At 31.2% G+C, this 13,277-nt stretch overlaps 1 protein-coding gene across 1 annotated transcript; it reads right to left on the reverse strand.

Moving 5' to 3' along the window:
* Nucleotides 1–889: 889 nt before the first annotated feature.
* LOC123197426 (zinc finger protein WIP2-like) lies at nt 890–3,411 on the reverse strand. The gene is made up of 2 exons (XM_044611733.1): nt 2,604–3,411; nt 890–1,559 (listed from the first exon to the last, which is right to left on the reverse strand). The coding sequence occupies exons 1-2, from the start codon at nt 3,258–3,260 to the stop codon at nt 1,122–1,124; spliced, it is 1,095 nt and encodes a 364-aa protein (XP_044467668.1). The 5' UTR covers nt 3,261–3,411; the 3' UTR covers nt 890–1,121.
* Nucleotides 3,412–13,277: the final 9,866 nt, after the last annotated feature.

Below are 13,277 nucleotides of genomic sequence, written 5' to 3' on the forward strand. Positions count from 1 at the left end.
TCTCTCTCTCTAGGCCTGCAAATGAGAAGCAATTGAGATCATTTATTTAAATTCGTTCCAATCCTCCTACTCCTTAATTGCTCTTGCAGGCCCTCTTTTAAATCTTTGGTATTATAATATTTCTCTCTCTCTCTCTCTCTCTCTCTCTCTTAAGTCAATCATTTGCTTTGATTTTTCCAAGTAATAGTGAATCTTAAATGGTATATGTTCCAACCATCGGCATACACATCTAACTCTCCACTAACCAAAGCAAAAGGGGCATCATTAAAAGCTGATGTATCTACAGGATGAAAAGCCTCCCTCAACCATATTTGGAACAAAATATACTCTTACCTTTCTTGTTATCCGGTGAGAAGATTGCTTTATGTTCATCCTCATTCCTCACTGCCCATATGAGGATTGGTGAAGACTCACATGAGGATCTTAAAGGAAATGAATTATTAAAGCTGAAAGGCTGATAACCAAAACCCAGCAATTATATATATACAGTTTATTATCCATGCATGTATCATCTCCCTAAAAAGTCAAGAAGAATAATTTAGTAATTAATTTTATCTCAAAGAACCTTCTGTGCTATCTCTCCATTTTTTACTCTGATTAACATCATACATTTCATCCATGTATATATGTTTACATATGGAAAAAAATTAACTTAATACCCTTGAGGAAAATGTCCCTCCTGCGCCTCTTTTGTTTCTATTTCCTTCAATGTCTTCAACAGTTCAAAATACAAGAACTGATGAAAGAAAAATCTCATCAATAATTTAGATTTTCTTATGGTGTTTTAATTAAATGCTTCGGAACTATGTTAAAGTTTCCGATTTATATACTTATCATGATCACAATCTGGTTCAGCTAAGTAATCACTCACCAATTCAGTGAGAAAAAAAAAAAAAAAAAACTTAATTAGAAAGAAAATGAATTTACATGAACTTAGTCTAGCATGGATGTGTTTAATGATTATCCTACAATTCGTAGATAGGCTAGAATTCCTAAAAAAAAGATACAAGAAGAGAAAAGGTGACTCTCCAAGTAAATTGATGCTTATGTTTTCTTACTTGGAAAGCCTGGCAATATCAATCCAACTGAAGCTTGTAAATTAATATATATGTATAACCATTTCACTGCATAGAGTCATTATCTTGTTCTACTTCAGATGCTGGTTCTTCTTCTTCTTCAAAACCATCAATGCCATAAGCTGCATGGCCATTTCCAAAAGCTTTTATATGGTCTTTAAGAGATCTCTTGTGCTTGAAATCAGACCCACAAATGCAATACCAAAGCTTTCCACAATTCTTTTCATGAGTCCTCCAATCTCCCCTCACTGCAAATGCCTTTCCACATTTTCTGCACATGAATGGCTTAATACCATGCTTCCTCTTGTAATGTGTTTGCAGGGTTCTAAAATCCTTAAGCGGCTTCGCTCTTGGATGATCAATGTTGTTCCTGCACCCTGGTGCACAACAATAGCAAGGAAGCCTAAGCATACCTGTTGGTTGAGTTCCCCTTAGAGATTCAGGGCCTTTCCTATATTGTGATCCATGCCCCCACATATGCATCTACAGCAATTCAGTCATTCATTGAATAAGTAGCAACCAACAAAACTACAACAGAAAAAAAAGTTGCTAGCAATTAATCCCATTAAATGCAAGAAATGTTTGGCAGCATTACAACTTAAAGAATCGAAAGGAAAGTGTTTGTCATGTTTTACAAGTTATATAGGAGGCATATATCTTTGAAACTAATAATTAACATAAAAAATTAAAAAAAACCCTTAACTTCTTGTGCTTAAAATTTAGATTCTTGCGTTTCAAAGATTTATTGTTTAAAAATGTTTTTCCAAAGCAATCAATCAATTACTTTCTTTCATCAGTCAAGGAAGTGGTAGAATATGAAATGTATTTTGCTTATGAATCTCTATTAAGATGCAAAAAGGTTTTCTTTGTTCCACCTTAAATTGAAAGAAGTAATTTCGAAGTCGTTTATCTTCTTTAAGCACCACAAAAGGAAGAAATTAAGAAAAGAAAAACAAGTCGTATGGAGATTCTTTTTTTGATTCAGAAGATAAGAGAGAGGCGATGTACTACAACGTATGAGGGTTTTCATTTCTGTAAATTAAACTGTTTTGTTCCAAATTGAAGATCCACACAGATATGATATATTTGTATTCCTTCGTTAAGATCGCCTGAATCCCTGAAAAAACTGTAAAGTTTCAGTTGTACACACGCCTTCCAATCTGTGGATCGCACAGACTTTAAAGTACTAAAGACACAAAGAACATTTTCTGTGTTTTTCAATTAAACAAAAGGTGAAGGTATTAATCTCTCTCTCAGTTGGATCAGCAAAGGAAAGCTTGAAATATGCTAAAACTCAAACCCATATACCATGCAAAAAAAAAAAAGAAAAAAAATTACAAACATTTGAAGAACAAACTAACAAATATACATTGATGTTTCAAATCAGGCTAGAAATTCTTTTAAAAAGAAAGAAATAAGGGTTTCTATTTATTCAGCATTTAATTTCTATAAACTAAATTTCATAAAAACAACACAGGCATGAAAGAGAAGAAATGAAAGGAGCTTTTTGGGAGTTCAATATTTTACCTGCATGTTATTGTATCGGTTGAAAGTCTTGCAACATACAGGACAAGAAAACTGAGTAGGGCCAATGAGAATCTGAGAAGGAGTAGGGATCCAATAGTGACCCTTGTTGAGTCTGTTGATAGGGTACCCAGAATCATCACCATCTCCATCTTTATCAGTGATCTCGGAAGAAGATGATAAAACAGACGCCATTTCAGCCGCGCTAGGGCTTGGTAAACCTATGTGTAGTGCAACAGTCACAGTTTCATCTTCAAGAGTTTGAGCAGTAGCTCCACTAGTACTAGAATTACTCAAAAACAAACCCTCCAATTTCCCTTTGCTTTTGTCCAAATCCATGGCAGTGCAAGAATGTTCATGCTGATGATGCTGAAGATTAAGATCATCTTCTTCTTCCTCCTCCTCCTCCTCCTCCTGCTCCTGCTCCTCTTCTTCTTTTTCATGCCTTGTTGGCGTCAAGCTCAGAAGAGGTAGAGCTTCTCTCAGCGGAGGAGACGGAGGTGAGGTTTGGTATTGAACACAAGGAATATGGTTTTGGTAAAAGTTACCATAGAAGGTGTGATTATACGGCGGTGGTGGAGGTGGCTGCTGGTTATGATGATGAAGAGGGTTATTGAACTTGATGTAATCAGAAAAGAAATTAGAGTAAGGGTCAGCCATGGTCAAGAGATGTGTGAGGAGTACAGTTTGGGTTGATGGTATTGTTCTTATAGAGAAAGAAAAAGAGAGAAAGACAGAGAGAGTACAAGATGGCTGAAGGGTGTGAATGGTGGAGAGTGATTACAGTGCTCAAAAGAGATTAAAAGGAAGTAAAGGCAACAAGATAAAAGAAAAGATTATTATTATTTTGATTATATTACAAGAATCTTTTTTTTCTCTTTTGTATTTGTTATATCATACTATAAAATTAGGTCAAAGGACTGTTTTCCACCCAAGTTTTGATAAAAAGACAAGTATATACCTATGGCACATGAAAAATCTAAATACCCACCCAAGTTTCAGTTTGTTGACATACACCCAAGAATTTTTCATAAGGGTTAAGGGATGAAATAATTATTTTATCAGCAATATTAAAATAATTAAAATTATATCTCATTTTTCCTCTATAATTTAGAAAACTAACAATTTTTTCAGAGGATTAAGTTTTGAAAATTTCACTTTTTTCCATAGGATATTAAACTTGAAATTTAGTCACTTCCTCTAATGAATGACAAGCCTCTCTTGATGACGGCGAATGACAGACGAAGACAACTTCATCATTTAGATCTGGATGACAAGTGTCATCCAATGAAGAATGATGAGCATTATCCAACGACAAACGACGCTTGTCATCCAATCATCCTTCAAAAGACGATGTATCATCATCCAAATCTAAATGATAAACATTGGTCAGGGAGGTTGCCAGCAAAGGAAGACAAGTTGGACATCCAATGAAGTTTGGGGGGAAGTTGTCGGTGGTCACAAGTGGCTGAAAAGGTGAAGAAAGAAACCTAGAGATTTGGGGGCGGAGGGAGTCACTTTTCAAAGTTGAGGTATTGAGTGAAATATTAATTTTCAAAACCTGAGGAAAAATTAGATAATATTATATTTATTTAAATATTATTATTAAATAACAATTTTACCCCTATATTTAATAGTAATTTTAATAAAATTATGAATGAATATTTAGATTTTTTATTTGTCATAGATATATTTTTGAGATTGTGCTAAAACTTAAGTGAAAAATTGTTCTTTGGATTATAAAATTATATTGATTTATTTTCCCGTTAATGGTCGTTCTACATGTATATGTCATACTTGATTTATTTTCCACCGTATTTCAACATTTATTAGGGTAAAAAATTAAAATTTATCTTGTACACTAATAAAATGCGCTCTCACTTTTAAATATATGACATTTGTCCACCTAAGCTTGCCAGTAAATTTGTACAAAGAAAACGGTAGAATAAATTATGTAAAATTTGTAAGTCAATCACATGTTCATTGGAAATTAATTAACGGGCACACACAGTCAAAGAGATCTACGCTCTGAAACATCTATGGAATTTGATGGGATATTAATTAAAACGGCAAAGGAGAATCACTCAAAATTATACTTGCCGTAGATAAAGAATTTAAACACCTCACTCATAGGTTAATTGCTATTACAATTTTTAATTATAAATAAAGATAAAATTATTATTTGATCATTAAATCATAAATTTTTAAAAGTCAATATCATTTCTCTCCCAAGTTTTAAAAATTAATATTTCACTGCATTCTCAAAGTTTAAAAAGTTCATATTTCACCCCTAGAGTTTGTTTAGCTTCTCCGACCACCACCATTTTGGTTATCAACTGATGCTTTTTACTCATCTTTTAGATCCCATGACAAATGATAACCACCATGAAGGAAAACAATCGTTGTCATCCCGTCTAGAAGACATAAAGAATGCATTGCGTTGTCTTTTGTCGCGTCTTCCAAATGTGACAATGACGGTTGTCATCCTTTGTGGTGGTTGGGTGACTATCTTTCATCGTCAGATTTGAAAGATGGATGGAAAGCGCTAACTAATGGTTGGAATGATGGTGGTCGGAAAAGCTAAACAAACCCTAGGAATGAAATTGAAACTTTTCAAACTTTGAGAATGGGGTGAAATGTTAGTTTTTAAAAATTAAGAGGGGAAATGTATTAACTTGTAAAAATTTAGGGCTTAATAGTAAAATAACAATTTTACCCTTATTTACAATTGAAAATTGTAATAGCAGATAACCCATAGGTGAATGTTTGAGTTTTTAATCTGTTGTGGGTATGTTTTTTAGATTAAGATAAAACTTAGGTGGAAAATAGTCCTTTGGCCTAATTAAAATTTACACCTAAACCTTTTTAGGCAAATATTTGAGAGACTTATATTTATAAGCAAAATATATGTAAATTATCCATTCTACCTGTCTATCTAAAATATAACAAAACTAAAAACACTTCCCTTTTTAAGTAACATCATAGTCTCGCAGTTAGAACGCATAACAAAGTAACAATGACTCCATTTCTTACATTTCCAATGTGGGATTTTAATTAAAATAGGTCAAAATTTTGATTGTGTTGTCATTGACGGAGGAGAAAGCCAGATTTTGGCTCGCACTCGCACTCACTCACTCATTTTGCACTCCCTCGCACTCACTCACACTCACTCGTTGTCAAAATTTTTTTGAATAATAAATATAACAATTGTAAAACTGAAGAAAAAAAATACAAGAATTCAAACTTGAAACAGAAAATAAAACAACAGAGTAAACTGAAACAATAGAACAAACAGAAAATGCACTCGTACTCGCACTTTATTTGCATTTGTTTCTGTTTTTCTTTTTAATTTGGATATATCAATAATTAAAATAAAAATCAATCTACTTTAAAATAAGTTTATCAATATTTGGATTCATAAGTTACTAAATTTATAATCAATGTAATGATACTATAATATATTATCGAAGAAAATGCTGATAAAAATAATTGTGAAAAAAAATAACTAAAAAATGGTAATTATAAAAGAATAAAAATATTATTGAAATAAATATTAAGTTTATTTTAAAAAATAAATTTATTAAATATTTGTATAAAAAATTTATAATTTTCTTATTTTAATTAATACCATGAATTTGATGCTCCCCACTCTGTTTTTCTTAATTATAATTTGTGGTATAAAAATGTTAAAATAGTGGCTCTCATCCCAACAAATCTGACATAGTAATTAATAATGCAATTTCATAGTTTTGAAAATAAGAAAAACATGTGGAAAGCTCATGACTACAGTATACAGGAAATAAATGGTTTCTGTGGGGCCCAACAATTTCATTGGTATTCACATACAAGTCGGCTTCCATGAGCATTGGCTTGAAATTATGCTGTACACATTTATAATATTAGAGAGAAAATAATCTTTCACATTTAAAATTAATAAAATTCTTAAGAGTGGTTTTAATATATTTCTAAAATATTGACATAATATATTATTAATAGAATATATAATAGAGTTCACACACTTTTTGTAGATTCTATTTTACTTCAACTTCTCTAACCAATTAATAGAATTATATAATAATTATGAATGGTATAAAAGAAAAAAAATTGTAATTTGTATGTAAGGTTTAATCTTGTGAATCGTTTATTTAAGATCAATTTTCATCTAAAATATTATTGTATAGATAGTTCTAAATTGTTTTATACATAGATATTAAAAGATTGACATTGAATACATAAAAATATAATACACATATTTTAACATATCCTTTACATAGATGCTTTTAGCAATTTGTCTTTTATAACTCAAAATCGCATCAAGGAAATGTGATTTGAATTGTGAGTGTGATTTAGTGCGAATGATTAGAAATAGTATAATTATGGACAAAATATCGTTTTTAATATAGTTTGATATGCTATTCAAAAACCCATGATTATGGTTATGTTATTAAGTATTTGCGTTTACAATTTGACAAGTAACAACAACATATTAAAAATGTTATTCCTTAGCCTTTGTAGAAGCTTAACTTCGCAGGGTAAGAGACACTGCAATCCTACAATTTGGCAAGTAAGCAACTACTTTAAAATAGATGTTAAAACTTGCTTTTAACAACTACTATCTTAGTTACTAATTATAATTAAAATAGTTACAAATGAGTCTAAATAACCATTCATTTTAGTCGTAAAATAATGTTATTAGCAACTAAAAATTTAGATTCATATTAATATATTTAGCAAGTAAAAAAATTAAACGTAATTAAATTTTTTTAACTAAAACAATTAGTTGCAAATGAATATTGCTCGCAACTAAAAAAATAGACACAACTAAAAGTCATTAATAGCTAAACAAAATTAGTGTCAAATGAATGTCATTAGCAACTAAAAAAATTAGATGTAAATAAATGTCGTTAGCAATTAAAAATTTAATTGTAGCCATTAACAACGAAAACATTTATAACGAAAACATTTAGTCACAGATAAATATTATTAGCAACTAAATCAATTTAGTTATGAAAGGTATTCTTTAATGTTTTGCTTATTTTTTATTTTAACATTTCGTAACTATTTTTATAGTTATTAAAATGATACTTTTGACAACTAAAAATATTAGACATCCATGATTTTGTTCTGATACTATATTTTTCAAATCTTCTAATTTTATATATACTAAGAAAATGATACAATATTACAACTATTTGAATAATATCACAATACATAACACCTTTGCTAGATATAAGAAACACATTTATCTATACATAAGATAATGAATAGAGTGGTTGCAAATTGGTTTTTATTGTCTATAGAAGTCTTTCACGTCAACTCCTTGTGTCTTTCCTCACACGTTCTTTATCAAAATAACACCTACAAATGGTACCCATGCACATTCAACACTATTACAAAGTAACCATTTGATCATTGAGATCTCTTTAATTTCTAAATTATGAAAGACGTTTTAAGTTCAACAAGCTATTCAAAAATAAAATATTGAATATGCAAAACATGTTGATAAATAAATGAATTTTATATCATTACCTAAGTTTTCATCATTTTGAGGAGACGATGATGAACTTTCTATCCCTGTAACTTGATTTTTATTTTTTGAAAGGTTTTTTCTTGCACTAGGAGCCATAATCAGAATATGTAAAATATAAATAAAAAATAAAAATATCAAGAGCAATGTTTTAAATTTGAAGATGATATAATTATACAATTATTCAATAAAGAAAACTAATGTCTATTTCTTTCATACCATTTTCATTCGCTCTCAATATCACTAATTAAGTTTTCTTCAATATCACTACAATCATCAATAATTGTTTCATCTTCTTCCTCAACATCATCTTCTATTACTTTAGTATCATCATGTACATTACTTAAATCAACTAAATCTGGATTAATATCATTTCCATGGAATTGTCTACTATTTAACTCATTTTCTTGCATAATCCATTACTTTCAAAAGATTCATTTTCTGGGTTAACAAGAACAACAATCTCTTTTTCTTCATTTATGTTATTCGTCTCTTGTATATCCCATAAGTTTCTATGTTGAGCTTTTCGAACCATTTTTTAGTGAGCCCCATACTCGCAATCATCAACGTAGAATACTTGTTAGGCTTGAATTGCAAGAATAAAATGGTCATGTTTATACTAAAACTTGCCAACATTAATGCATGTGAGATGATAATCCTTGTGTATTCGTTTTTTTTTTTTTTTTTTTTGCATTTGTGTCAAACCATTCGCATTTGAATAATATAGTTTGGAATCCATATATATATATATATATTTAGGTTCCAAAACACAAGATAAAATACCAAAAAAACTTAATTGGTTCACCATCATGCTCCTCTGCTATAATCACTCCATTATTTTGAGTGACTCAACATTTTTGTTATGAAAACACACTCCATTGACAATACAATTATTACGGAAATTAAAAAACTTCTCCAATGTGTTTGTGGTTGATGTCAAGACACCCAAAGCCAAGGGCAAGGGAAAGGCCAAGCCTAAGTCCAAGGCCTAAAAGCAAAGTGCCACTGCTGGGAAAGGGAAAAGTCATCTGCTTGTTTATAGCAAGGTCGATCACTAGATGGGACATTGCAAGACCTTTCTGGAAAGTAAAAAGAAGAATATAGGTACTTCGACTTCAAGTATGTTTGTCACTGAGAAAAACTATTTTCCTTGTACATCTTGGGTTGTAGACATAAGATGTGGATCTTATATATATATATATATATATATATATATATATATATATATATATATATATATATATATATATATATATGGGAAAAGGACTATTTCCCACCCATTGTTTACCCTATTCTCAAACTTATATCCACGGTATATCAAAAATCACTTTTCCCACCCATGACCAAACTGTCGTCCATTTTTTCTGTTAAAAAAATGGGTAAAATAGTTATTTTACTATTTATATTAAAAAGTTATAAAATTTATTACTTTTCACCCCCTATAGGTTTTAGAAACTAACATTTCACTTTTACCTAAAGTTTTCAAACTTTAAAAAGTAACATTTTCACCCTCAAACCTAGGGTTTCCATATTTTTCAAAACGTAGCCACCCCCCATAACTTTCAAAAATAGTAGTTTTACCCCTGTTCTTCAACTTCATCTTTCGACATCGTCACCGACCTCCTCCTTCTCCTGGTGCAATGACGGTGGTGCAACGAAGAGATCTTTATCTCCCCGTCACACGGTGCGACGAAGAGACGGAGATCTCTTCGTCGCTCTACCCAGACGACGAAGGACGATGCTTCGTAGTCCTTCGTCTGTTCTTCTATATTTGGACGACGCTTCGTCATCCAGATCTGGGTGTCGAAGGGTCATCCTTTATAGTAAGAGATGGGAGATCGATCGAATGCATCGGTCGTCGGTGGCGACCGGAGAAGGAAGCAAACCCTAGGGGTGAAATCTAAACTTTTTAAACTTTAAGGATGGGTTAGTTGTTAGTTTTTAAAACCTGGAGGGGGAAATGGTGAAATTTTAAAGTTTTAAGGTTTTAACAGTAAAATGACGATTTTGCTCTTGTCTCTAAAAATGGACGACAGTTTGGTCATGGGTGGGAAAAGGGTTTTTGATCTCCCGTGGGTATAAGTTTGAGAATGAGCTAAAAGATGGGTGGGAAATAGTCCTTTTCCCATATATATATATATATATATATATATTTTAAGATGGAGGAATTGCAGCAAAGTAGATTGCTCGCTAAATGAGAAGTTAACATACATGTTGGAAATTGAGCACACATTGCTATATTAGTTGTAGGGACTTATTAGTTTTTGTTGCCCACTGGGCTAGTTTTAGAATTACATAATTATTATTATGTATTGACTATTTCTAAAAACTTGATTTCTATATCCATATTGGATAAAGAAGGATATTTTTTATTAATTGCTGGTGGTACTATAATCATCAGCTTAAATAATATTTTATATGGAACATCTATGTTAAGTAATGCTTTGCATATTTTAAAACTTGATAATGAGATACTCAATGTATAAATCAAATGATTAAAGACAAATAATTTGAATACCATATATCCATAACATTGCAGGCTAGGCTCTAGGCTGGACCGAAATGTATATCAAAGCTTTTCAAAGAAGGAATTTTGCAATCATTCAACTTCTAGTTATATTATGAATGCGAATTGTGCCTATTGGGCAAAATGGTCAAAGCACCCATCATTGGACACAATGAAAGGGCATTTAAACTATTAGAAATAATTCATAACGATATGTATGTGCCCATGACAATGTATAACAGATCCGAGGAATACTACTTTGTCACATTTGCTAATGATTTTAGTAGATATATCTATGTGTTTTTAATGAAACACAAGTCTGAATACTTTGAGAAACTCAACAACAAAGTAGAGAAACAACTTGGAAAAAAACATTAAAACTTCTAAAGTGATTAAGTAAATGAACACATGAGTGTTGAATTTAAAGAATACTTGAAGAAAGATGGGATAATGTCTCAAATCACTCCTTATAATACACCTCAACATAATGGTGTATCTAAACAGATGAACAAGAGATTAATGGAAATGGTTTGGTATAAGATGAGTTTTATAGATCAACTTTTATCTTTCTGGGGTTATGCCTTAGAAAGAGTTGTCTATACACTAAATCATGTCTCGTCCAAATATGTGGATAAAATTTCATATAAGTTATGGATTGATGAAAGCCCAATCTAGATTACTTAAGGATTTAGGGTTGTGAAGTTTATGTCAAGAAATTGACTTCAAACAAGTTGAGCATTAAATCTGAAAATTGTATTTTTGTGGGGCACCCAAAGAAAACTAAAGACTATTACTTCTACCACTCGAAAGAGTAAAAAAAACCTTTATTGATCCACGTAAAAGGGTAAAACTTATAAGGTGTAAATTAGTTTTCAAAAAGAAAATTGAAAGGAATGTGTACACCTACAGGTATATCTCAGGGGATTATAGTCATTTTTTGATGTTAATGTGTATGTATGCATGATTTTCCAACAAAAAAGGCAATGACAATTGTAAAGAGAAGAGGACTACTAATTAAGTAAGTTGGACGTCTCTTTAAGCTTTATTTTATGTTTTATAGACTGAGGAATTTTCCTATGTCGACTTGTGAATTATAATCTTGATTTATGTTGTAAGATTGATAATAATATGGATGTTAATAGAGAAGAACTCTTGTTGATTTTTCATAAGTTAGAGTTGTGATTGATTGACAATAAGTAACTTTAGAGATTTATTGATGTTGTTGGACTTTTTGTTAAATTATTAATGTTGGATCAGTCTATGATAATCAAGATATCAGAATGTGTTGTGTTAATTTTAGATATAGATCATTTAAATGCTTATAGAAAATTGATATTTTATATCCTATGTGGGAACTTTAGATATTCTGATTGATTCTGGTTTATGGAGTTTGCATTTTGAGCATTATATTATGTTATATTAATGCCTTTTGTGACCTTAGACGTTGTGGTATGAGATAGGTTGGTAGATAGTTCAAGGGAATTAGTGAGATTGCAAATTAGGTCGACTCTTATATTTTCTATGTTTGACACACGATTGTATGGTATAGGACACACATCTAGGACTGGAAAAAAGTCGAGACAAGCCCGAATAGGGCCTAGCTCATTTTTTACTTGTCGCTCAATCATGTGTTCGTGTTTAACTCATTTGGTAATTTTATTGTTCTTGATCTGCTTGCATTAGCTTAGGTTCGTATGCATATCTCGGGTTCACACGAGGTATTCATCTCGGCTCGATTATTAAGCTTGACTTCAGGCTCATTTCAAATTTTGGATTATTGAAATGTACAATGATCTATATCATATGCAACTTGCCTAAAAATGTTTTTCATTTAAGTGAGCCATGTTTGGCTTGTTCAGCCTATGTTAGGGTTTGAGCTTGTGATCATTTTTTGCTTAAAACCTAGGCTTGCGTTTGTGCTTATGTTCGTTTAAGACAGACTTAGCTTATGCTCATTTGAGCAAAGCTCATTTCAAGCCCAAATAAGCTTGTTTCGAATCCAACCCTACACATACCCATGTACGTGAAACCCAAATTTCAAAACAAGTTTTTAAGAGATCCAATTATTGTTGGATGCCTTTGACCAATGAATGGTTATCTAGGGTATGAAGTTCACCCGTTTATGTTATATGTATAACAGTGTGTGGGATGAATTGACTAAAATACCCTTCAGAAGTACATAGGTCAAATTAAAGTTTAGTTTTAAAATGTTAAGTCTAAAATAGGGCATAAGCCTGTCTTTGGAGAGACATATGTACATGTGTATTTAAAGTTATACACAAGGAGAGTTCACGGTGAATAAAAACCTTGTATGATATAAAAAAGTAACATACCCGTCTTCTAAAAGTAACACATTTTTGTTTATAACACAAAGGTGAAATGCCCTTGAAATGATAGTCATGACATCTTCCTTTAGAAGATAATACTTTTAAATAGGGTGTTATAAGTTGATATCAAAACATGATTTTGGTACCTAAGAATGTCCTAGGAATATGTGTAACTAAGTAAGAATATAAGCCTCTCATTTCGTAGTCAATCATTGTAAGTAATGTTTTATGTTACTTGTTAAGTTTATGTTGAAACTCATAGTTATAGGTTTTCAGGAAAATAAGGCAAACAAAGAGAACCGCTAGGCATGATTAGA

Source organism: Mangifera indica, chromosome 15 (assembly GCF_011075055.1).
Source record: "Mangifera indica cultivar Alphonso chromosome 15, CATAS_Mindica_2.1, whole genome shotgun sequence".
Taxonomy (NCBI): domain Eukaryota; kingdom Viridiplantae; phylum Streptophyta; class Magnoliopsida; order Sapindales; family Anacardiaceae; genus Mangifera; species Mangifera indica.